This window comes from Liolophura sinensis, chromosome 5 (assembly GCF_032854445.1).
Source record: "Liolophura sinensis isolate JHLJ2023 chromosome 5, CUHK_Ljap_v2, whole genome shotgun sequence".
Taxonomy (NCBI): domain Eukaryota; kingdom Metazoa; phylum Mollusca; class Polyplacophora; order Chitonida; family Chitonidae; genus Liolophura; species Liolophura sinensis.
This window is the reverse complement of record NC_088299.1, coordinates 1,504,695-1,531,796: the sequence shown is the minus strand read 5'-3', so window position 1 is coordinate 1,531,796 and position 27,102 is coordinate 1,504,695. Positions and strand designations below refer to the sequence as shown.

The 27,102-nt window shown below is 39.5% G+C and overlaps 1 protein-coding gene across 1 annotated transcript in view; it reads right to left on the bottom strand.

The window, feature by feature from the left end:
* LOC135465939 (rhophilin-2-B-like) overlaps positions 1 to 27,102 on the bottom strand; it is a 56,989-nt gene that overhangs the window by 7,831 nt on the left and 22,056 nt on the right. The window contains exons 3-9 of the mRNA XM_064743321.1: positions 13,833 to 13,961; positions 11,184 to 11,259; positions 10,572 to 10,649; positions 8,291 to 8,415; positions 5,855 to 5,963; positions 3,494 to 3,643; positions 522 to 698 (exon numbers count right to left, since the gene is read on the bottom strand). Of these exons, the coding sequence (XP_064599391.1) occupies positions 522 to 698; positions 3,494 to 3,643; positions 5,855 to 5,963; positions 8,291 to 8,415; positions 10,572 to 10,649; positions 11,184 to 11,259; positions 13,833 to 13,961 (844 nt within the window). The remainder of the gene's footprint in view (positions 1 to 521; positions 699 to 3,493; positions 3,644 to 5,854; positions 5,964 to 8,290; positions 8,416 to 10,571; positions 10,650 to 11,183; positions 11,260 to 13,832; positions 13,962 to 27,102) is intronic.

Here is a 27,102-nt window from a genome sequence, read left to right as displayed (position 1 = left end):
ATATCCTTGAAGGAAGAGTGAACATATTTGGGCGACCTTGAGACAAGGCAATTTACCAACATCAGCACAATTCTAAACCTTGTAGCATCACTGAAGAAAATCAAATTTTACAGATCAAAAAAATCTTGCACTCTCTGTGAACAGCACTCAGAATCCCAGAGACACAACTGTCAGTATTTCAGAGTATCCGTCATACATCTGTCTAATCATGTTTGTGGTTGGAGGAGGGAGAGACCCAAGGCTGCTCCTGACCAACTCATTCAGATCACTCACCCAATTCTTTACAGCTCAACAGAACACACAACCTGATCCCGTTATAAGCAAGTCCTTAACATTATGACTGTCAAAAACATTCTGCAGATTTTAAGCAACTGATACTGGAGTAAAACATACCATTTCAGTGATGCTCAAAATTCCACTGCAGTGTCAACAGCACAATGTCACGGGGAGTAGGCCATCGACAAGATCAACACAAACAAGTCTGGTGGCTGCCGCTTGGATATTCAACCCCACTGTGTTACAATCAGATTCTTTTGTTTCACTTCCAGAGGGACCCAACCTTGTGATTCAAAAACATCTATACCCATAAAGTTTTTACTCACCATAGCTGCTTCTTGAGCAACCCTCAGGTAACTAAGGATCCCCTGGGGTACACCCCCCAGCATTCTCATCTCCAGGGTACATTCCTGTGCCTGTGCCTATAAACAACATACACATTCCAGTAATTAGTTACCCACCTAACGAGTAACTATCACAAACAGCCTGACCCACACATAACTCACACAACAGTTTTGCAACTAATCATCACATACAGTATATGACATGTACTCTCCAGTAATTAAAGCAATATGGTGGGAGGAAACCGAGCAGAGCCTGAATGAAACCCATGACCATCCGCAAGTTAAATATACATTTCAAGCAAAATACATAATTTTAACTATATACAGGTATATCATAGTTTTTGGTAATGACAAGCCAACAACAACAATCTAAGTACGTATATTACTGTACTGAAATATTAAAAGTTTTAAAATTTACTGAAGTTCACATTAGGATGATGGCAGTACATTTTATGTAAAGATTATAATGCTGATTAGCTTGTCACAATTTGTTTGTCAAGTCACAGCACCACTCCATCAAAACAAATTCAACTGTTTGAAAATCAATAAAAAAACAGCTGTAAAGACGAAGGTATAAAAGACAAATGACATCCACGTTCAACACTTGTGTTACAGTTGAAATCCCCTTGATTACCTGCAGTTCATTTGGAAAAGCCTTCCTACTTATGACGCAATCAACAAGCTTATCACATTCACAGATTTATTTATTTTATTTATTTGATTGCTGCTTAATGTTATACCCAAGAACATTTCACTTACACGACTAACACGTACAAGAGGAGGAAAACAAGGAGTAAAACCATCGACTTTTGGCAAGTTAATGGCAAACTTTCCCACATGTGACATAGGGATGTGCACACTGTCTTGGTGGAAGACAAAGTGGTTGTTAGATTCCAAGAACGGCCAAGTCGACCACTTATTGTCGCAAAGGTTCGACAAGGAACATTCACTTAACCTGTCCAGAGCCAGGCTTTACTCTCTACTCTATAGAGCTTGGCTCCCACATTCACTAATGGTCAATTTCATGAGTGAGTATGTAAACATACAGGGGCCTCCATGGCTCAGTCAGTTAGCATGCTAGTGCAGCGTAATGACCCAGGAGCCTCTCACCAATGTGGTCGCTGTGAGTTCAAGTCCAGCTCATGCTGGCTTCCTCTCCGGCCGTACGTGGGAAGGTCTGCCAGCAGCCTGCAGATAGTTGTGGGTTTTCCCCCGGGCTGTGCCCGCTTTCCACCCACCATAAAGCTAGCCGCCGTCGTATAAGTGAAATATTCTTGAGTAAAACACCAATTAAATAAATAAATAAATAAATGTAAACATACATGTAGCTAACCATAAAAAAGTATACAGAGCTTGCACTTGTGTGTGACTGACAAATGTTATCAGCCCACAGTTTAGCACTTCTAGTATTATCTATTATTAGTAGTTTATCAGGGTACAGGTAAAAGCACTTAGCCATTCAATCTATTACACAGCCTGCGGAGAGATCAATAGACTAGGCCACAATCAATACCACTAATTATATCACAGTCCCCCTCAATAAGTAGCTCCAACTAACTCACTTACATTCTACCTCCAGCTTGGAATTGATGAGTTTTTTTCTCACTTCAGCTATATTTATAAATATATACAGACATTACTGATCACAGTTATTAATGGATGTTTCGGGTACAGCATAGCTCTGCAATGCCTGTGGATCCGGCTCTGTATTCTACTCTGCCACCAACTGATTACTTTGTTTACCTACATGTATGCTCTGGTCCCATTAGTGCAGTGAACCAAATTAGTTTTGCTCTAAGATATACAAATGTAAACTAATACTGCACGCCACACTAAGGCAAATCCATCAATTATTCCAAAAGTAATTTTCTTCCTTTATTTTGTACGATTGTTGTTTAAATATCACACTGAAGAATTTGCACTGAAGACAGGACTCAGTTTTATGGGTGTAGGGAACTGGAGTGCATGGGGTAAGCCACTTGCATGCGATATGGGTGGAGGAAACTAAAGGGCACAGAGTAAGCCACTTGCATTGCCATATGGGTGTAGGAAACTGGAGTGCATGGGGTAAGCCACTTGCATTGCCATATGGGTGTAGGAAACTGGAGTGCATGGGGTAAGCCACTTGCATTGCCATATGGGTGGAGGAAACTGAAGTGGACGGAGTAAGCCACTTGCATGCTATATTTGTGGAAGTCAAATTGCCTTTAGAGAACCAAAGACAGTGCAAACAACTTTAAGCCTTTACAGGGAAACAAAATTGTTGCTGAGCGGCTGGTGTAGGAGATAGGCTGGTCTGGGTGAGCTGAATTTTGGCTGGTGTAGGAGGTAGGCTGGTCTGGGTGAGCTGAATTTTGGCTGGTGTAGGAGGTAGGCTGGGCTGGGTAAGCTGAATTTTGGCTGGTGTAGGAGATAGGCTGGTCTAGGGTAAACTGAATTTTGGCTGGTGTATGAGAGGCTAGTGTAGGTTAAGGTGACTTTTGGCTGGTATAGGAGATAGGCTAGTCTAGGGTAAGCTGTATTTTGGCTGGTGTAGGAGATAGGCTAGTCTAGGATAAGCTGAATTTTGGCTGGTATAGAAGATAGGCTAGTTTAGGGTAAGCTGAATTTTAGATACTGGTAGTCTACATTCACTCAAGGCTGTAGGCTTCATCCCAGGCAAACACATCTCCACTGTCAGCATGTCAGTGTTGATTCTCTATCCCTTCAAGTCAAAATAATTCTTTTTTTTTTTAATCTTAGATGTACTTTGCACCTTTACACTGAATACCAGTACTGATAAACTTGGTCTGAAGTCTTCATCTTTTCACACCGTCTTGTGAATTAAGAGTCTGTGATTATGACTTGGAATATCTTGTTTCGGGTCTACTCACCAACATCAGATATACCAGAGCACTGAGCGTCTGCGGCCTCATGTCCATACTCGGAGCATGACTGAAGTTGTTGTGAAGGTGTCGAAATGCTCCCGCTGCCCTCTCAAAGTAACGGGTAGCTTTTTCCAGACAGCCAATGGTGGTTCGATCCTATTAAGCGAATAAGGAAAGATTCCTGATGAATATCGTGAAGATAGCAATAGGCAACTCATGTACCCTGACATCTGATTGCGAGCAACAACCATTCATTTTCAAAATAACATTGTAACAATCATTGTCACTGACTGAATTAACAGTTTTGACGTTTTCAAGATCAAAGCAAAAACAATTTGAAAAAAATGTTCCTTTTGACCTAAAGTAAAAGAAAGTTAAATATAAAGTAAGGTTTGTCATACAGACAATTGAAAACTATGCGTAAAAATACTTTCATTTATTATTTCAGATTTTTTTATGGAAGGTGTTGAAAGTGTTGAAAGGTATTCAAATATCTGAATACTATGGTAGGCTTTATGAGCCATACTGACGGTATTTAGAAACTCATCACATGACCGTCACATCGACTTTTTTTTCTTGATGTTCACCAGAAGGAAGGAATTTTTAGGAACATTACTTTAGTATTCTTTTACTCCTTAGTAAAACGAGTTATTCCAAACTTCAGTGTCGTGATTAGAATTTGATAAACTTTCTGTGATGTTAGAGTTCTTAACCTCCGAATGTATGGTCCATAAAGCCCTCCGTAGAAGCCAAAAGTTTGAAAGCCTTTAACAAAACACTAAAAAAATAAATGAAAGTATATTCATTTTCATTCATAGTTTGAAGTGGTGTATTTAGTGATGCCTACTCCGATTTTTAGAAGTCTTTTCCTTTCAAAAAATTCGTTAAAAATAAAGAAATTTGTGAACAAAATAAACAAAGGGAAAATAAGCTCAACAAGTTTTCAGGTCAGGATGATTCAGATTTAAAAAAAAAAAAAAAAGAAGTTAATAAACTTTCTCCTTCGCTGTGTATTAATGGACTTGTTACTTAAGCCACTTCCAGGATTTCCTATGGTAGAGACATCATGTCATAAGCTCTGAGCAAATCTATGGATTAGATTAAAACAAAAATACGAGGCAGACAAAGATGAAGGAGACACAAAAAATGTCAAGTAGGAAGTGAACGGACTGACTTTAGTTGATTACTTTGCAGGTGATGTCTCCACTGCCTGTGTAACCTTTCTGACTGAGCACAAATCATCTCAATTTGTCTTCAATAACGAGCAGAATTAGCCCAGAATTAACACAGCCACTTATCACAAACAGCCACATTGATTTTCCAGCAACCAAATATCCTGTTCTATTTTCTTTACAAGTTTGCCCAAATTTTCCAAGCCCATAGTTTCTGTTACTGAAAAGAATGAGGACAATTTCAAAATGTGTGTTTATCAGGATTATTCAACAGAGATTCCTCTTGGTTTTATGTCAAATTTGCTCTGCCCATTTCCGTTCTGCTGATAACCAAGAACAAAAACTGAAAGCTTATAACCATTTCTTCATCAAAATGTCAAACAGGTTTTTTTTTAAAATACACACAGTAATTTGTTTGCACTGAAAATAATCAATAATCAGAGCCAAATGTAATTTTACAGACCTTCCTATAAACGTTAAACAATATGATCAACACCGTTGGCAGAAATTTGGCTAAAAAGTTAAATCTAATTCATTACACCTATGCCCAAAACACATACGAGAAATAAATTCTAAAATTGCTTAACTACATGTACTTTCTACCATAAATACTGGAGCAATGTGTAACAAGATTTACACTTGTTATTAAATCAAATATTTTTACAGCTTTTCCTCTCTACCACAGGACAAGCAAAGCAGCCAGCAAATAAATCTGTGAAATTTTTCAGTAAATTGTGCCTGTTGTCTTCAGAAAATACTAAACCACAATGTTATTTTCCTTCTATTTCTTGTAGTCATATTTGGCACACACCTTTTCTTTCGTTCTTCCTTTACCTGTATCACCCCAAACTCTATGCTAACAACATCTAGATCGCTGAATTTTAATCTAGGAGGTTTTTGATATTTCTCAAAGTATAGCCCTGAAATGGGTTGAAGGTCATGCTTTTGTTTTGCGGGAGGTTTGGGTAAGATGTGTGACTTGAGACACTGTACCCACTCACACGGACGCTCCGGGTAAGAGCTTCCTATGTAGCGGGCCTTGTAACGCAGCCTCTCTCACTGGCACCGTTGATACGCACCAAGCTGATAGGGTGAGTGAGTAATGTGACGTTGTCTGGAGTCAACTGGCCCGAGACAGACGCCTTCTGCCTTGTTATACTGCCGTACCTGTTCCGTGACTACCACTCAATCTTACCTGTTTACAGGCAATCTGTGTGTAGAGCGCCGCGATGTTGAAGAGGATGCTGCCTTTCTCGTAGCCCACCGTGCGCTGAGTGTGGGGTACGCCTGTTAGCGAATCGAACCTGGGCGCAAAGACAGAAAGTAATCACAGATGTCAGTCTAGTTTGACCCCAATATAAACAGCTTGTGTCAGAGGAATTAGCGAGTTTACTCAAAGTGTCCTGGTACTGGAGAATGTCAGTCATGCTGCCCTCTACCTTCCTTACATTCCCCAGTCACAGCTCCTTGTGGTGAACACAGTAACAACAGGCGAGAGTAAACAAAAACAACACTCTTCACATGGCACCTGCAACCTGACTGCCACTTCTAACTGACAGTGGGTGTTTTGTAAAACCCTCGCATGTTTGTGGCAGGACACTTAGCATGACACGTTTCAACCATACGGCACACTGGACAAGTTCACAATCCATTTCACAGGGGGCCAAAATATGAATCAGTCACTGAGCAAACAATTCAACTTTTCCACTAAAGCAAACACTTTCACTGACCAATCATTACTCATCAGGTCACAAACACTTCAATGCAGTAAAATTTCCCACAGACTGGGTTACAGTGTCTGTGTACTGCTATTTCCATGCTAAATGACATCTGTTGTCATGCTCCATATTAACTGAACAAGGACATCATCGGTGTACACCGACACTGCAGGGATGCTACAAGCAAAATCATGTGTAGAAAGGAAACTAGCTAATAGCACGCAAGTCTCTACAACTTCCTGAGTTTCTAAAAATGTCAAACTTCACAAAAGGAAGGTGGGATAAGAACAAAATTATTCTACATTAACCTTTGATTTATGTCACATATGGCTTGATAACACCTACTGTTATTCATTTCTGGCATTTATTAATTTATTTCGTTCATGTTTAGCACCATACCTCAGAGTTTTTAATTATAATAAGTAATGAGCAATGATTTGGTTTCATTGGGTAGAGGCCAGCACAGTGTCCACAGTAATTTATGCACAGCATTTTGCCAGGTTCAACTACATGTTAAACCCTCTAACTTTAAAATCCCCAGTAAAACCTGCTAACCGGATTTAAGCAGCAAACAAAATTGGTCAGGGACTGTGGTGAGCACAAGGTTTTAGTCAATTGTTTAGCTTGATCTCATTCGAGTTTCTTGAGTACAGGTACTCCTTAAATCAGATCATTTCAACTGCTGTTATCACAGCAGGTCCATGAGATTACGAGTTTCTTAAAAAAATAATGCAGATACATGCTGCTTAATTTCAGCCAGTACCGTTCCTGAATTCGCATCTGGATGTTTATCCAAGGACTGCAACCAAATACAGGCATATACATGTACAGCAGGACCTGCCTCTCTTATTTCACACAGAAAATGTCCACTGGATGACCAGAAGGATCTTGGTTAAGAACAGTTGTCGGAAGCACATGTCTCAGTAGAGACAGCTTTAATCCTGTGACACAGAGCTAATCCTCACATATCTTCTGTCCCACGATGAATTATACATGTATCACTATGTTAAGAAAAAGGGATAATGTACAAAGCTACTTTGGCAATGTCCCAGATGTGGAGCAGGCTGTGAAATATCTCACTCTGCAGAGAATTGGATTCCAGCCAAGTAAACACAAAAGAGACAGCCATCCAAGAATGGTAGAAAAACTGGCATTCCAATGTAAAGTTTTCACAACAAAGACTAAAACTGTGGAATTACCACTTCGCCACATTGCACGACAGGCCACAATGTTAATCAGAAAAGCAGACTCTAAAATACTCCAACTGGAAATTTGCATTAGGCCAACAGTCAGGTCAAACCACATCCTAAAATACCTAATTCTTCTGAATTCCTCAATGACTCAGACCTAAATGGTCTTACACACTTTTTTCTGACGTTGGTAACTGTATAAACCAATTTTAATCAGGAATTCCTACGAGGCCATGAGATGCGCCACGTTACAGTAACCAGTAACACGATGTCACATCACTCATACCTGACATATATATGGCTAAAATGCAAGATCTGGTTTGTGTGACATAAGAGGTAACCCAGGTCCTCGGAGTGTAGAGATAACTCACTCCTGACTGGCTAAAACTGGTAACATGGCAGCATACTGAGTGTCTTAATTGGTGTGTGATTTGGCTTACTTTGAACTGCGATATCTCGGTTGTTCAACATCACAAAAATAAAAAGCTATGCCTGTTACACTTTCTTTAGGATACTTCATCTATGCATAAACATTTGGACTCGTAATGTGTTATCATTTAATAGGCTTTGTAACAGTTGCATTTCAAATCATTCAATAGAATACTATGCTCCAATCAACTACACCTGATATTGTCTGGAAAAAGATTAAACACCATGATGTCCATCGTTAAAACGCTTATAGACAGAGTGTGAATGAAAGCCAGTTCTACCAGCTGGACTCACCAAGTGAAGTGTATGCCTATCCGTCTGTCAGGGGGGAAAAAACGCTTCTCCATGAAATACAGCTGATTGTAGTACTGGAACAAGAGATCCACACCAGTCTCATCACGCACAGGGGTTCGCACGGCCTGAAAATATACATGCCCACGTACAGCTGGATGTAGATAAGAAGGCCCGTCTTGTTGACAAGCAGAACATACACTTTACCCTAATTTCTCCACCTTTTTGCATCTGAAAGATCAACTTTCCATGTAATTTATGCACATTTTCAATCTGATTTTGAAGGCACTGCAGTTTGCAGTTGTGGTTGTTGTGACTATACTATCTGAAAACAGACTTGTACTAGCAGAAATCGACAACAAGCCAAACACACATTGGTCAGAGTTTAGCGGGCTCTGACAACAGTGATATTAGGCCTATACATTAACTTGCCTAGTGAGTGTCAAAGCATTCACAACATATTTCAAGAAGAAATGCTCAAAAATGTGTTCTTGGCTCTGCCTAATACCATATAATATGCATCCTGAAATGCCACAAAAATGGACCTTGGAAAATAACTCAAAACCTACAACTCTCCCTCTGCAATATCTGTCCATTGTGGTTCGACATAGCTGCCAGTACTTGTATATGTACCTGCCCTTGAAAAAAAACTTCTGGGAAGCAACCTGACTGCAAAGTTGTTGAGACCAAGGCCTGACAACCGGGGGCTGCTTCTCCAGTGGAATTCAACCAAGAAAATACATAGCACATCAATATGTTCTCTTTAATCACTCTGATGTCATTGTATTAAACACTGTTTAAATCACATTTTGACTGGAGTCAAAACTGCAATTAGCCCCTAAACTCGACACAAACATGCTCAGTGACACCAGGAGAGGTTTGCATATTCATGCAGGTACAAGGCATTCAGAGTCAGGTCTTTACCAACTGGCAGGCTGGCAAAACCATAAAACCCTAGAGATGCTGGATTTTTCATCTGAACGCTTATCATGAGCTACATTTAGTCCATACTTTCTTCCTGTACTGCATAACCCTTTACACATTTTGATGCCTTAACAACAAAGTTAATATATGTTTGATGAGCATTTGATTTATTTATTTATCCAACTGGTGTTTAATGCTGTTCTCAAGAATATTTCACTTATACAAAGTTAACGGCGACCAGCATTACGGTGAGAGGAAACCGGACAGAACCCAGGGGAAACCCACGACCATCCACAGGTTGCTGGCAGACGTTCGCATTTACGGCCGGAGAGGAAGCCAGCATGAGCTGGAATTGAACTCACAGAGACCGCATTGCGCCGCACTGGCGTCCCAACCCCCTTGGCCATGGAGGCTCCTATGAGCACTGAAAGATGACATTCTGGCAGAAATCTACATTATTTATCTCCAAGCTAAGTATATATTGTGAGTGAATGAGTGAGTGAGTGAGTGCTTGGGGTTTAACATCGTACTTAACAATTTTTTGGGCATATGACGACGAAAGAATCCTTCGAGTGCATGTAATGCGCCTCAGGACGGATTTCCACCACTCTTTCATCTAGTGCTGCTTCACTAGGACACCTTACCGTAGGCAAGTAAGCTGTCCCGCCTGAGCCATTATACTGAAATGGGTCAACCAGTCGTTGCACTATCCCCTTGTAACATCCCCTAAGCGAGGATGTTACAACTTCCTCTTTTAAGGTCTTACGTGACTCGATCCAGGATTGGCCCTGGATCTACCGTTCCTGAAGCCGACGCTCTACCAACTGTGCTATCGGGGCTGGTAGTATATATTGTGAAGGTCTACAGGCGTGACTCGTGCAACAGACAATGCTTATGATCCATCATATAATTAAAACTGGGCAACTAAATCTGTCCTAAGATTACAGATGGCAACCCATATGATGTCAAGCCTGCTCTCTCTACAACCCAAGATTCAAAACAGGCTCTTTTTGTCCTCAGAACTTCAGCCCTGTCCTTGGAAGAAAACTGTGAAGAGATTAGAGCAACCAGTCTAATCTCTTTGTAGAACCTCAAGGAACTGTGTCATGAGACTTTGATGGATGTGCAAAAACAGGAACATAAAGTCAACCCATCTGTAAAGCTGTGTCAGCTTTTTTGAGGGTGAGTCCATTTTTAGAGATCCCACCTCATCACATTTACATGAATGGGAAGAGCGACCTCAAGGGAGATCATTCCACATTAGAACCTCCACATCATATACCAAAACTTCTCAACAATGCATGACATGGCCAAAGTATATAACTGATAGCGCCACAAACCCACTGAATCATGTCCATACCTGTCTGATGTCCATTAACTCCTGAATTTCTCTGTCGTACGATTCTCCATCTTCACTGTAATGCTCCAAAATAAAATCCTAAAAACAAAATGTAAACATTGAAAATCAGTATTAAACTTAATACTTGCTGAAAAGTGCAGGGATTCCTTCTGTTTTAACCTTTTACAAAGGCAGCAGGACAAACAATATATTTCTTTGTACTGACAAATCTGCAACATTCAACATCACATAACACATCTCTTAATACATCCAGGTTACTTTTCTTTATTCATTAGGGCAACCTGCATTAGGTAACCAGACAGGTCACAAGTCATAATACTTAGTATGCTTTAATTAATGCCATGCTGGCTTCCTCTCCTAAGTGGGAAGGTCTGTCAGCAACCTGCAGATGGTCCTGGGTTTCCTCCGAGCTCTGCCCGGTTTCCACCCACCATAATTCTGGTCGCCGTCGTAAAAATGAAATATTCTTGAACAGTTAGAACAGCGTAAAACACCAATCAAATAAATAAATAAAATAAAAATTTATTCATTAGGTCACATTTAAACCCTTCATGAATATAAAAACGTTCTTTTTATTTATACACATGAAGTAGAACTTTCAAAAATACACACCTTAATAGGAATTTTGAAGTCCACTTCCTTGGTTTCCTTCAGCCCCATGGGAATCATGGGGATGCTGGCTGCAACGCTGGAGAGAAAACAGAAATATCAAGTGTTATAAATGATAAACTGAATGTTAATCTGGTCAGTAAACACGCAAAAACAGGATTAGTGAGTTCTGATCTGATGAAGTCAAATGTGTCACTTGAAAAACTTGAAAAAAAAATTATTATTATTATTATTAATATTCAGAGCCAACAGGCCAGGAGCCCACTTACAGGACAGGTGTTTAATACACCAAAAAAATGCTAAACTTGGGGTGAAACCATTCTGAAGCAATCAGTAAATGTGTACATGTTGCTGGGAGAGGTCTTTACATAACTGTCACTGTTTCATTGGAACACTAAAACTGTCCGCCGAATAATAGGAGTTACACAGGCCGCACAGGTGTGAGATAACATCTAGACAATCAGTCATGGCTGAAGCTTGACATGTCATCTTGTTTGTTCTAAGTTTTCACCATCATTTACTATAAATAACTTAAAATTGAGCATTTTTTACGTGGCACATAAAGCTTGATTCTGACTGATTCATCTAGCTAACTGCTCCACTTACAAGATTATTGTTAAGTTTAATTAGTTTCTAATCAGAAAAATTAAGACCTTCTACGTGCTTTTATGAATGCATTTTAATACACCAAATTTTAGGTGAAATACAGTAACTGTATCACAATGGTGGCTTCCTGTATAAGGTCCATCTCACTGTCTAATGAAGTCACTTTTTGTGCCTATCCTCATCAATCACATCACTTTATGGGGTTTTATTAACCGCATGACAACACCATCTGCGAAAAAGTTACGAGAAAGTTTTTGAAAATTGCTCCAGCGTCACTAAATGTTGGACGTGCTCAAACATTCGCATCAGACTCATGGCAATGTAAATACAAAACACCACACTACATTTACCAGAGCGTTGCTTGGACACTGTACACAAACACTAAGCTACAGCGCAGACAGAACAGTTAATCCTTAAAATTCACATGTGTATGGTGATGAAAAACATGGCAACTGCCAACACTTCAAGTGAAGGCTCACAGGAAATCCAGTCAATACTGATTTCAGAATAACATGGTTTTATCAAATGATTCATTTCACTTTGATTCCATTGATGCCAGTTGTGGGTAGAATATAGAAGTTATAGAAGTTAATAGCCAGTTATAGAAGAATATACGCCAATGCGTGCAATTAAGACTGCAGCAGATGACTACTGATGAATACATTATCTATCTGAACATATTATCTTTCGTGTGAAGACACTTACAACTGAAATAAATCTTCATATTAATCAATACATATTTTTAATTTAGATGTAACCCACCAAAAACAAGTTAAATTAATAAAATGACAATTCTTGTGCACTTTCCAACACAGCATCAGCACGAGCACCCCAACTGTACCATAACTGGAGATTGTCATTGCCGGTAACAAGGACACCTTTATTCCCACCTGGCTACAAGAATGTCCTCAGACAGGATATACATTTACATATGATTTTCTATTTGATCAACAATAATAGCTCCAATCATATGTTCAGCATCATTAAGTAGGCTGTATCCTCTTGAGATAGCCACATAACGATATAAATAGTTTGAGGAAAATATATTTTTACACATGACGCATTCTGTAGAGCACACAAATATTTACTACAGTACATGTATACATAAGCATGTAAGTATCTGTCTTGAACAATGAACAGGCCTGTTACCAGACTGTGGTCATCACCACTTACCATGTGGTACATGTGTGTGGGGTCATGCATTCACGCACTCACACTTATGTCCTTGTTTCCAGACATTTTTTCCTTTATTCTCGGTATTAGAAAAAAAGTGATCAGAACAAACTAGGGGTTTAGTCAATCAAGATATTTTGCTGAACAATTATGATTCGTCAAGAAGGTAGCTGGTTCAGTCAACACGACCAATCAATGGTTAGCTTCGGAATGGGTATCTTCCCTGACCACTGTGAGGAACATGTAACTTATGGGGCCGACTATCCGATACAGGTTACATGTACAGGCATACAATCATCCTATATATCCCTCATGTATTTAAAGAATTCGATCGTCAATGGGATCTAGCCATTTATTACTATCATCAATGGGATCTAGCCATTTATTACTATCATCAATGGGATCTAGCCATTTATTACGACCATCAATGGGATCTAGCTGTTTATTACAATCATAAATGAGATCTAGCTGTTAATACCAAGCCCAAAGGGTCACCACAAAGGACACCAATAAAAAGAGAAAGCAACTTTGATCATGTCTCTTGATTAGGAAAAATATTTCCATCCAACAATCTGTCCACGAAAGAAAGAAATGAATTCTTTCCAGAAAATATGTGACACAGATTAAATCAAATGTGATTATAAGGTGTCTTAATGTGTTTTACATTCTTGTACATGTACTCAGACAATAGGAATAAGTTGTCCAGTTTTTAGGAAATTACACGGAATCATGCGAACAAATCACATGATCTAGATGTATACATTGATAATGTTGAAAAACCGTACCATGTGTGCAGGTGGGAGAAATGAAAAACCAAAAAGCATACGACATCGCAGTATGAAAACTATAAAGATAACGAGTGTTGCACCTTACCTGTCATGCTGATACACCTCCACTGAGCTGTTTAGCTCTAACAGCTCCTCCTTTAACAGCTGTATATTGGAGTTGAAAAATGAGAGTTCCAGGGAGACCAGCTCCTTCAGTCTCTTATTCTCTGTCGCTCTGAAAATACATTAGTATTAAACGATTGATGAACATACATGTACTTTATTAAGGGTTGTCAACTTTTCAAATGTGTGAAAACACAATTTGAGTTCATTTTAAGATGTTCAATACTGTTGAACACGTTTCAAATATTGATGAAAGGCACCTTTTGTTTTACTAAAATGAATTCCGCAATGAAACATTTTCTAAAACAAATTTTAGACAAAGCACAATGTTTTCAGTTCGGAATCTTTCAACTTCATGGACAAAATCAATATGGGAATGTGAACATGCATGAATGTCCAGTAAATAAGGTCAGTTCGGTTGACCAATCCGATGGTGGTCAAACCCATGGAAAAAGAAATAAATGTTGGACTTTTTCAATTTTCTGATGAAATACCATTGATTAGTTAAATTAGGCTGTAAAACTGTCAAGGCCATGTCAACTCTGGCTGACTCCTAATAATTACATGTACAATATTTGATGTGGCTGGTCATTCTCTGAAAATTGTTTCAGGCAGTGACTTAAGTGACTGAGCAGCTCAATCTTTTCCAGTAACACATGGCACGGGGAAAGACACAAACACAATTTAACAGAGTCAATGCTGACCTCCGACAAATGATGTAGATCGACTGTGGATGAACTTGTATATTTACACACATCACCTTATTATGCATGTATATTTAACTATGGTGAATAAATGAAACCAACGTTACAATGACGAACATGAAGAAACCCATACTTAACAACACATTTTGAAATCTGTTTATTTTTTTTTTACAGGCTAAATAAAATGTTGAACCTATCCACCAACATTTACATAACATATGTACTTTAGAGTATGTATGCATACATGTATATGATGGGCTAGAAAACTATATAAAATGAGAAACTTTGCCACTCGAGGACATCGGACACAGGAAGCCCTCATTCCACTAAAGCATTAGTCTTGCTGCAGAGGCAGCAAGCTCAAATCTAGCTCTTGTCAGCTCAGTTGCGGTTTTAAGTCAGAAGGTTTACTCCGGGTACTCGAGGAAATCCAAGAACCATAGACCTAATCACCTAATCAAAATACATTAAACTACAACAATAAACACCAATCAAATAACTACAATTAAATGTGAATTTCTTTTATGTCCTCTATATGTATCTCAAGGTTAGGTCATTACGTATTCCTGATGTTAACTTGTCCTACGTGTATAGATTCTGCTAAATCACTGCCAGGGGGTGAAACGGATCAGAACTCCTCAGGGTGTTAGCTAAAAGTCTATGGGGGGTGAGCTGGGCCTGGTAGTCACAGTTCTGTGGGCCATCTGGGGATGTTTAAGGTGTGCGTCTTGAGGCACATGGCTGTCACATGGAACACCTGGGATTAGAGCAAATAGCCTAGATCACAAAAATGTCAGGTAAAAAACTCAGAAGCTGCACACTGATCTTGTTAACAGCTATTTACCCCCGTCAGATCTTCTATGTACCAAGGGGTTAGGCAAATCTCTCTTGCCATCATTTCTGTTTCTTCCCTGAGAGTTCCAAAATGTGGGCAAATTTGTCCAATCACTTCATCTGGAGAGTAGCAACTGGCAGGTCAAGTCACGCTCAAATCAGAGCCCTGCGGGGAATTTGTGCAATCTCTTCTGCACACAAAACTACAACATTCTCACAGCTGGATAACTGCACTTTTGAGTCACAATCTTTTGGAAGGCACAAATACACATATATATATCTCTGCTTGCAGCACATGTGATATCCCTAAAAAACATTGCCAATTTCTACTAAATATTTCAATACACAAACAAATATATGCATGTACCACTACAAAAATATTTAATTAGAATAGATGACTGTGAAGGGCAATGTTTCAGGGTTCATAGAAGTAATTTTTCCACATACCAATCACAACTTTCTGGACGAAAATGAGTTCTTTCTTTAACTGAATTTGATTTTTTTTTTTGTTTCGACAAACCATTTGAGATATTAAAATTGAATGTTTTGTATGTCACTATACTTCATTGATTGAAGTAATTATCACTGCCTACATGTATATATATGAACTCAAGCTGGCCTCCTTGTTGATGCCATAAAATGATAATCGGCAGACATTGCAGTTACTGTTACATGTATTTCAGGATACCAGTCCAGTGAAGTGTGAAGATCTGCCCAGAAAACTTACAACCTAGAGCATCAGACTAGATTGACTGAGCTCACAACATCAGCAATTGGTCTTAACATCACTTTTTACAAATATTCAATAGTCACGAATCGAGACAGAAAGGTCAGCCATCAATGGTTTATGTTAATATGCAGTCGCCCCTCTCAGTCTGTAAAAGGAAATGTCAAAAATGATCTAAAGACAAAGAAAAAAAAAAAATCAAAAAATCATGCAACACCTCTCATGTATACTAGAAACTAATCTGAATGGTGCATCCAGATGAATGCTGTGCCGGAGGAAGACAAGTTGTCTTCAAAGAACATCAATAGCCTGTGCAAAAGGGCCGATTACTGTCACCATGGGTCCGCTTACTGTCACCATGGGCCCGCTTACTGTCACCAAGGCTCGCTTACTGTCACCATAGGCCCGCTTATTGTCACCAAGGGCCCGCTTACTGTCACCATGGGTCCGCTCACTCTCACCAAGGCCTGCTTACTGTCACCAAGGCCCCGCTTACTGTCACCATGGGTCCGCTTATTGTCACCAAGGCCTGCTTATTGTCACCATGGGCGCGCTTATTGTCACCAAGGGCCCGCTTACTGTCACCATGGGTCCGCTTACTGTCACCAAGGCCCCGCGTACTGTCACCATAGGCCCGCTTACTGTCACCATGGGCCCGCTTATTGTCACCAAGGGCCCGCTTACTGTCACCATGGGTCCGCTTACTCTCACCAAGGCCTGCTTAATGTCACCAAGGCCCCGCTTACTGTCACCATGGGCCCGTTTATTGTCACCAAGGGCCCGCTTACTGTCACCATGGGTCCGCTTACTCTCACCAAGGCCTGCTTACTGTCACCAAGGCCCTGCGTACTGTCACCATGGGCCCGCTTATTGTCACCAAAGGCCCGCTTACTGTCACCATGGGTCCGCTTATTGTCACCAAGGCCTGCTTACTGTCACCATGGGCCCGCTTACTGTCACCATGGGTCCGCTTCTTGTCACCAAGGCCTGCTTATTGTCACCACATGCCTGCTTACTGTCACCATGGGCCCACTTATTGTCACCAAGGCCTGCTTACTGTCACCATGGGCCCACCTATTCTCACCAAGGGCCCGCTTACTGTCACCATGGGCCCGCTTATTGTCACCATGGGCCTGCTTACTGTCACCAAGGGCCCGCTTATTGTCACCAAGGCGTGCTTATTGTCACCGCATGCCTGCTTACTGTCACCAAGGCCCGCTTATTGTCACCAAGGCCTGCTTACTGTCACCATGGGCCCACTTATTGTCACCATGGGCCCACTTATTGTCACCAAGGGCCCGCTTACTGTCACCATGGGTCTGCTTATTGTCACCATAGGCCTGCTTACTGTCACCATGCGCCCACTTATTGTCACCAAGGCCTCGCTTATTGTCACCAAGGCCCCGCTTATTGTCACCAAGGCCCGCTTACTGTAACCATGGGCCCGTTCACTGTCACCATGGGCCCACTTATTGTCACCATGTGCCTGCTTACTGTCACCAAGGTCCGCTTATTGTCACCATGGGCCCGCTTATTGTCACCATGGGCCCACAAGCATCTCTTGCAATACAGGCCTGAAACATATACAATTAACTGATACCCTCCTCAGGCATATGTCTGTAGTCTTTTCCTACTACCTATGCTGAAAAAGCTCACAAATGCGATACAGATGGCTAATTAACATAATCCAGGATGACCAATGGATCGTAAGCCATAAAATGCTGTTGTTGTAACGTTACTGTGACTGAACAAAGCGAGAAGGTGAACAAAGACCAAATTTTACCAAAATCCGAGATTTATTAAAGTATGGATACCACTACAGTTCACTTGTGGGTAATCAGCGATGCCAAGCATTGCTGAAGTAGTTTTTATTTCACTGGAAATTGGGTAGTCAACAAACTGTCTCTGAGTATAGAAGTCATGTGAATATTAATGAAGGCACACCTGAACTGTGACCCATGAATATTTGTACTCGCTGGCCAACGTAATTTGCTTATAAGGAAGTTCAATGGTTAACACAGATTACCTTTACATTTCACTCATATAAGAAAACCAGGTGTCTCTTCACAGCGTATAGAATTGAGGGATTTGAACGATCTGTCATGGAGAGTATTCAAGTGACAACCTCGTAAATAAAGGTCAGATACTTGTACACTGGGATGTTCACAATCAGAAAATTGGATTGAGTAAATCTCCAGCGAACAGTACATAATGATTGAGGTCATGATAAGTTCTTCACGTAAAATCTGGGGAGAATCTTCTGACATATATATATATATCTAGGGAGATGGATCGGACACAGAGACGGATCGGGCACAGAGAAGACAACAAGGTTAGCTTAAAAGAAACCGATGCTGCAAGTGTTTGAAGATGATGTAAGAAATGCAACAAAGATGAAGGTCTGGGAATTTCTGCACACCTGCTGAGGACAAACACAATGCCTTCACAATGACCCTCACATAGATAGATGTGCAAGAAACAAGTAAATATTGACATCGCACAGATGCTGTCCCCAAACGCAAGAAAAGTAAACCACGTACGTGTGGCCCAGTTCTGACATCTATGAGCTTGGGTTAAGCATGTCTGCAGGATGATGAGTTTTTTTCCCTTTCTGAACAGTGAAGGGAATGTAAAAACCTTGTGAAACTACAAATATTAAAGCTCTTGTATATACATGTATCTCAAGAGCACAAACACCCACAAGGATCATAAATACCAAGGACCAAATGCAGTCTTACGGCTATGTTTGTCAGCGTTTAGAGGGATATGTATGAATAATATGGACTAATGAAGGAACTTCAAATTACATGTAATTTCATAAAAGCAAAAACTGGCTATCTACATGTTCTTCATTATATGAAATCATAGCTGAAAATATGAAACGACAATATCTGACCTGTAATATCAGACAGAGCAAAGATAGATAATGTGCGATTTGAAAATAAACTAGGTTGACTGCTAATCTACAAAAGGTTTATACCTATAGGCGTTTTTCTGGTTCAATTACAGGTCACAGGTCATTGTATCAATATATACCGATATAACCGATGACTGCAAACACTCAGACAGTCTTTGTTAACTGATGTTACTTTGTCCTACAATCATCACAAAATCACAGCCTTTAATCTTACACATGTACTTAAGCTTAATAATGAACACTGCTAGCAACCTGCGGATGGTCGTGGGTTTCCCCCGGGCTCTGCCCGGTTTCCTCCCACCATAATGCTGGCCGTCGTCATGTAAGTGAAATATTCTTGAGTACAGCGTAAAACATCAATCAAATAAATAAATAAATAATAATGAACATGTTACCTGTGATTATGACATCAACAATCAGTGCAGTCAGCTGATTTTGTACGTATATGTATAGCTCACAGGGAAATTGATCTGACCTCCGTATTAACCTCCGCTTAATTGTTCTAAACTTTTAATTTAAACATTATCCCATAGATCTGTTTAATTTCATTAATTACTTATCTTTAAGTCAATTCTGTTTCCATTCCGTGTATTGCTGTGAAGTCAAATTTTAGAAAGCCAATATTCTTTCTACTGATAACACCTTAAATGCAAACAAAGTTTTATACATTAGAATTTACAGCTGGGAATTTAGGAGATTTACAGCAGTGCTGGGACAAAGGCTGTCTTAATGTAATCTGAGACAACACCAGGATATCTTCTGACAATGTGGAGTTAATAGCAGTCACATAGCTTAGAAAGACTCCAAGTATATCTCACAGATTGCCTGCTAACCTCGCCATACAGTCTGTCCCAACATGGCCAAATACACAATGTGTACTACAATAATACAGAAGATCCAATATCTTACGGCAGGGACTATACCCCATGAAAGTTACACCCAGCCGGATTGGCTGGTTGCTTACATATCTGCTGGTTGATTGAGGCTTGTGAAGCTGGAGCTTTATTTACGCTCCTAAATTAAAACTTCTTCAGATCACAACAAACCTCAGACCACTTTGAAGGCAATTAACAGGTAAATGTACATGTAGAGGTACCTGTAGCTTCTAAAATACTTCATCACAGCTTAAGAACAGGCAGTTAATAGTGTTGTTACGGTTGTCTTTAAGTTTGGGGAAAATACCTGGAATCGATCACACCGGATATCTGTTCTTCAACAGATACAGGATATGCCTACATGTACAGGAGGTGAAGAGGTGTGTCATTATCTGTTATCTGGAAATCATTCACAGAGGACAAAGGAGATGGCCTATTTGGGCCTGGGTGGACCTGGTGGAGTGTCGATCTGTAAGGCCTGCTCATGTTAAGGGATGGTCAGACATGTTTGTAAAGACACAAATGCACACTAACTCACTTTACAGGCGGGTGTTACCTTCTATACATTGTGCATATAGCATAACCTTCTACACACGGGCATCACTTAAAAAGCATTTAAATTCCAATGTGGTTATAGCATTGGTCATGATTTTACAGCCAGGTACAAAAGAATGCCTCAAAGTTTAATATGGTGTTAAAGAAACCAGCCTCCAATACTAACTATACATATTAAAACCACCTTCAATGCTTTCCTTTGAAAAGAAAAACACAAAATCAAAAGTGAGTTAATGCGTAATCAGTGTCAAGCAAAGGAATAACAATTAAAAACAAAAAACTCACTTCAATCAATCATTGTTCTGGACATTATAAACATTGTATAACTGTTAAATGTCAACTACAATCTCACTTTTCTCCTGGTTTTATTTCAGTTTAAGCACAAGTCAGTGCATGAACTAATATGACCTTGAAACAAGAGCTGCATGAGTGTACACGACAAGTCACAGCCGGATCGGAAAATGGTGAAGTGTCGAATATTGACATATATACAGTCACAGAACTCAGAAACAAACTATGCATGCAGTATATACCTGTCTCCAGCTGCCATTAGCTGGGTGATGCCTGGAAGGTGATGGAGTTTCAAACTTGTCAAACACTCAAGAATAAAGAAATATGTAGATTTATGATCGCTTAAACATTTCACATGCTGGTCTGATCAGCAGCATTAAAACATGTGGCATTCTTCGGGCGGCGACCAACAAACATGGGGGTCAAAACGGTAAACTTGTGACGCTGAGGTTTGGTAAATAAGACAAACATATATCAATATGAACAAGTAGCCACTTCACGTCTATGACATGCTTTCGGAAAATAACTCAAGCCCCGGGGAGCAGTCCAGTCTAAATTCATTCCCAAAATGTAACAATACTGTGTTAATGGCAGAACATGTAAACACACTTAACGTCAGGGTGGCACAAGTGACATTAGCACAATGCTTCATTGTGTCAAACGACATGATCAGAATGCTGCATTACGATTCTTGACATGATTACAGATGCTGAGTAATGGGACCTGTCACAATCCACACAGAAATATACACAGGCGTAAGGTCAGCACACGTAAACGACGACAATTATGACTTTTGCAATTAACCCAGATTACACAACACTTGTGCTTAATTCACACACACATGCACAAATACATGTAGCTCACATTTCCCAGACAGCCGAGTTGCATTAATTATCTTTGTTTTCAGAGGCAAAAAAATTGCTCGTTTTCTCCATGATAGCCTCGTTCAACCACTTGTTATTCTTCGGTAAGAAAATAGAAAGTTTCTCAATATTAAATAAGAGTAGTCTGCACAGAGCGTTAAATATCATGGAAATGAAAAAGATTAGCTTAGTCATGCAGTCTGTACACATCATTACAAGACTTCTGGCTCCTAAAGCCACCTAAATGTATATTTTTGATACACTCACATGTAAACAACAGATAAAAATGTTGACCACAAATTCTCCAGTATATGTATTTTCCATCCTTTACACAAATTTACTCCTTACAAGGCAGGTAAAATAATGCTACACGAACATGGTGGAAGCAGGTAAGGACGCTGATCCGTAAATCTGAAGTTGTAAACACAATGGCTCACAGTTTCACTAAAGCCCACATGTTCACATTGTGAAGGATCACAGGTTTAGCACAGGAGCATGTATACATGCAGAACAGCATAATAAACAAACCCTTCATCTTGTCGCTTCGCACCTTAACCCATTCACAGAGTGTAATTATACAGAAAGTCACCATGGATGTTTCTATAATACTTCAGAGATTACACATAGCCCTACATGTAACCACAAGGCCACTTCAAATCTAACATGAACATCTACACACTGTAAATGTATCACAAACTGACGTGACCATAAGGTCTGGGTTTTAGTCAGTGGATGCATACAGAATACACATATATATCTTTTCATACAGTACACATATACATCTTTTCATACAATACATATATATACCTTTTCATACAGTACACATAAATATCTTTTCATACAATACACATATATACCTTTTCATACAGTACACATGTATATCTTTTCATACAATACATATATATACCTTTCATACAGTACACATATATATATATCTTTTTATACAATACACATATATATCTTTTCATACAGTACAGTTTCATAAAGTACCTTAAGGTGTGTTTATACTTCAATTCATGTAGAAAACAACGAGTTTTAGCCTAAGATTCAGGTTTTTGTCTAATCTGAATTCATGCACATGATCAGTCACTAGTACATGGTGATATCGGCCAGATTATGACTAACAATGTGTTCATGTTACGTACTGCTATGACACAAAACCGACCCATGTTTGACCCCAGCCTCCTGGATAACTAAAGCGATTTAAAATTTTAATCATTGAATGGGTATGTCCTTTTCTGTTATTTTAGTTGAAATTTGCTGTACAATAACTTACCCAGAATTTATGTTGTCAAGCAATATTTTGACCTTGTTACATCATAAATAACAATTTTAAAATGGTTTAAAATGTTTATTTAAGCCTAAGATACCTTTGTGATCCCGGGGCCAGATCTCCTGAATGCAGATCCTGTAACTATTAGGTCACCAAAGCTGCATAGTGCATAGTAAGTTTTATATTAGACAGACCATATTTCCCGAGTGAGGATTACTGAAAGCTTGATGAAGACACGTACATGTATTTTTACACTCGTATCTATAGTAGCATATCACAACAGGAGCACACTGCTTACATGGCTGGCTGGCTTTGAATGGGCTTCGATCTGGCCATACAGAGATGGGCTACATACAGTGGCCTAGATGTACATGTTAAAAAAATACTGTGAATGTAGTAGCTGTCCAGCATACCAATGGCTCATGTTATCTATTGCTACAACATGTACCGACATCCACACATGTCTAAGCCTATTCGTTTGGCTATTATTCACAGACAATGACATTAGACTTATGTGTTAGAGCCTAGTGACAGCATCAAGAATAAGGTGACTTTAGTCAAGTGTGCCTTTGTGACATGTGTATTTAAATGGCTGGTGGAAACAATCTTTCAGTTTAGATAATCTTACACACTGTAAAGTGTCACATGAGGTGATCCGCAATTGGCCTTGTGGCATAAACTGTAAGTGTCACATGAGGTGATCCGCAATTGGCCCAGTCCTATACACTGTAAGTGTAACATAAAGTGATCCACTATTGGCCTTGTGGCATACACTGTAAGTGTAACATACGGTGATCCACTGTTGGCCAAGTGCATACACTGTAAGTGTAACATAAGGTAATACAGAATTGGTCTAGTGGCATACACTGTCAGTGTAACATACGATGATCCACTGTTGGCCGAGTGCATACACTGTAAGTGTAACATAAGGTGATACAGAATTGGTCTAGTGGCATACACTGTAAGTGTAACATACGGTGATCCACTGTTGGCCGAGTGCATATACTGTAAGTGTATCATAAGGTGATACAGAATTGGTCTAGTGGCATACACTGTAAGTGTAACATACGGTGATCCACTGTTGGCCGAGTGCATACACTGTAAGTGTAACATAAGGTGATACAGAATTGGTCTAGTGGCATACACTGTAAGTGTAACATACGGTGATCCACTGTTGGCCGAGTGCATACACTGTAAGTGTAACATAAGGTGATACAGAATTGGTCTAGTGGCATACACTGTAAGTGTAACATAAAGTGATCCACTGTTGGCCTAGTGGCATATCAGATATAGGGGTTTTACATGTGAACTACATCTAAAACATGCCCTTTATTTCACCTAAAACACTCCCTGTATTTCACCTAAAATTTAGCTTTTTTCAAAGAACACATTTTGCTTGATTCTGCGCTGATTCATCCACCTTACTGGGCCACTTTAAATTTTGTTGTGAAGTTTTATGGACTATTTTAGTATCCGAAAATCTGAAGCCTGACATCAAAGTATAAGTTTACAGCCCATATGTACTTCTGAAAGTGCATTTTCACATGACAAACTTATGGTGAAATACAGTCACTGTTTATTTCATATCCTTTTTTTTGCAACTCACTGAATACACAGATTAAATGATGCAATATGCAGTCCCAACATGCAGTCCTATACAGGTGGACACAGGTATTTTCCCAGGGCTATCTAAAATACCACCTGTCTGAACTTTTGCAGGGGATTTCCTGACCTGACTTGGCCATTTCACATTGCCTACATCTTGAGAAGATCACTGCTAAATCCTGTGTGTAAGTAGTTGGCCACCTGGTGTTGATTGTGCATATAAGACTGGCGCTAAGGCTGGATTACGGACTGGTGTCTTACACCATCCTTCCAGTCACACGTGGCCATGTTCACCCTTGAGCCCAAAGTCGTCCCAACACACATGCCACATCAAAGTTTCTAATGTACAATGGTTAATCTGAGAACAATGAGACAGGCCTTACACAGCCTTGGCCATGTTGAACCACTGACCAGTGTCCATAAACTAACCAGCCAAAGCAAACAAACTTCCTTATTGCAGCACACGTAGAGATATATATATACTGTAAGAAATGGAACTGTGGTGAAAAATGGGTCTCTCTGAAACACCATCTGCCTAGACCTTGCTCTACATACTTGCCCTCATTTAACTAATTTTTTTGGTAAGTTGAAGGTCAGCACTTGAAAATAAAAAATCCTTTTTTCATTCCTTTTTTTTTTTGGTAAAAGAATTCATTTGGATGAAATGTTAATGAAATAATTATATAGTGATGAATGGGAAACTTTAAGAAGTACAAAGAGTACATGATCTAAAATTTTGCCTGAACATTGCATCTTTGGGGGGAAATAAATGTCATAAAACATTACTTCTAGAGTTCAAATTTACCATTTCACATTTGGATATCATACTACCTTCCACACAAACCTGAAAAAAAATCCAGATCAACAGAACTCTAAGAATCCGGTAAATCAAGAAACGGGCGAAATTTTGGGTCATTTGAAATATGGACTTGAGCAATGCAACTTGCATCTAGGTGTATAGTTTCACTACCCCCATGCAGAGCCTTAACTATCACATTCTCAATGAGCTACTCAACTCTACATGTTTTACAAACCAAATTTATTTATTTGTTTACTTAAGCGAACTGAGGTTATGTCATGTTACAGGTGGAAAATCAGAACTCTGATCAAAGTCCTCTCACAAAGCCCATATTTCCAAGCCATAGAACGAAGCTTGACATTAAAGCCACCTGCATGGGTGCAGTGGAATAAAAACCAAAAAAAAAATTATCTAAGCCTCCAGCAAACACACACCTGTGAATTTCTAAACAAACATAAAAAAACATTTGTACACTAGACCTCTATTAACTTTTACCACAAATGTTTTTGGCCTTGGAATAACTGTCCTTTACGGAGAAATGACAATTCCTCAACATTAAAGTGTGGCATCTTAAAGGTCGGCATTCCAGAATTAAGTAGCCTGAGTTTTAAGTTGTTCTGAATTCAAAGCTGGAGGCATCCTTGAGATCTCAGCTGATTTATAAGAGGCCGGCCAGAGTCAATATCATAAACTCCCTTCCTGCGCTTATTCAATGGAACTTTTCTTCCTCCATCTGAAATATGGCAAAAATGCTCAAAGCCATGTCAACACGTCAAAGCCAGCTCTGATCCCAAAGCAATATGACAACCATGGCATTTCTAAAACATGAAAAGTCCTTCACAGTTTGTCTTCACACTTCAGCAGTGAGCTATCACTGGCTTACAAGCATCAGCTGCAGTTCCTGTTGTCCAAAGAAAACTACAGAGCTTCTTGTGTAAATTTTATCGCATGCACTCAGCTGACAAACTGACAAAATTATACTTTTTGTGAAGCCATGACATTGGCTAATCCAACCAATGTAGTTTTGTCTCCAAAATCAAAATTGCATCTCCAAAAATCTCCAAAGAAATGTGCTAAAACTGCACTAAAAGTTGCTCTTTATATGCGCAAAGGGTGAGGAATTAAGGTAGATATGTTTTTCAAAGGTACCTTAAATAAATGTATCCTATATGCTTCATGCTGAGGAATACTGCGTAATGCATGTTTACATTGACAACTTGGTCCCTAGAAGTGCAAGTCTGACCAAAACTCAATTGTATTTGTATGCATCACATATATAATATGTTACTGAATTGAAGTTACACAAACTGCTCTGAGTAACTGGTGTGTACATTTTCCATTTATTTAATTCATAATAAGTCTCCATTCTCATGTAATCTCTGTAAAAAAAAAAAAAAATATCCATGCAGAATATAATCACAAGAAATTATTTGCTCAGGGTAGAATTTCAAAGATTTTGCAAAATATTTGAACAGTAAGTTAACCCACTCAACTCTGGTATCACTATTTGCAGGTTAAATAGTTCACTGCGCAGAGTGATTGTTATCAATTTGGCACATGACAGAACTTACACAGACCCTTGCTACGGCAGTTTGCTGGGCTGAGATCATTTACTTGCTCAAGTATTTGCATAGTTATAACAAGTATGAGCCATGTATGAGATATATATATAGGCAAAAAAACTGTGCACACATAAGAGTCAAATAAAAGTGGCATGGTGAACTACTTACGGACATGTACATGCATGCTATGACCAAACTTACCAACGACGCAACGAAAAAAGGTACTGAATCAGCCCATACCTGCGCCA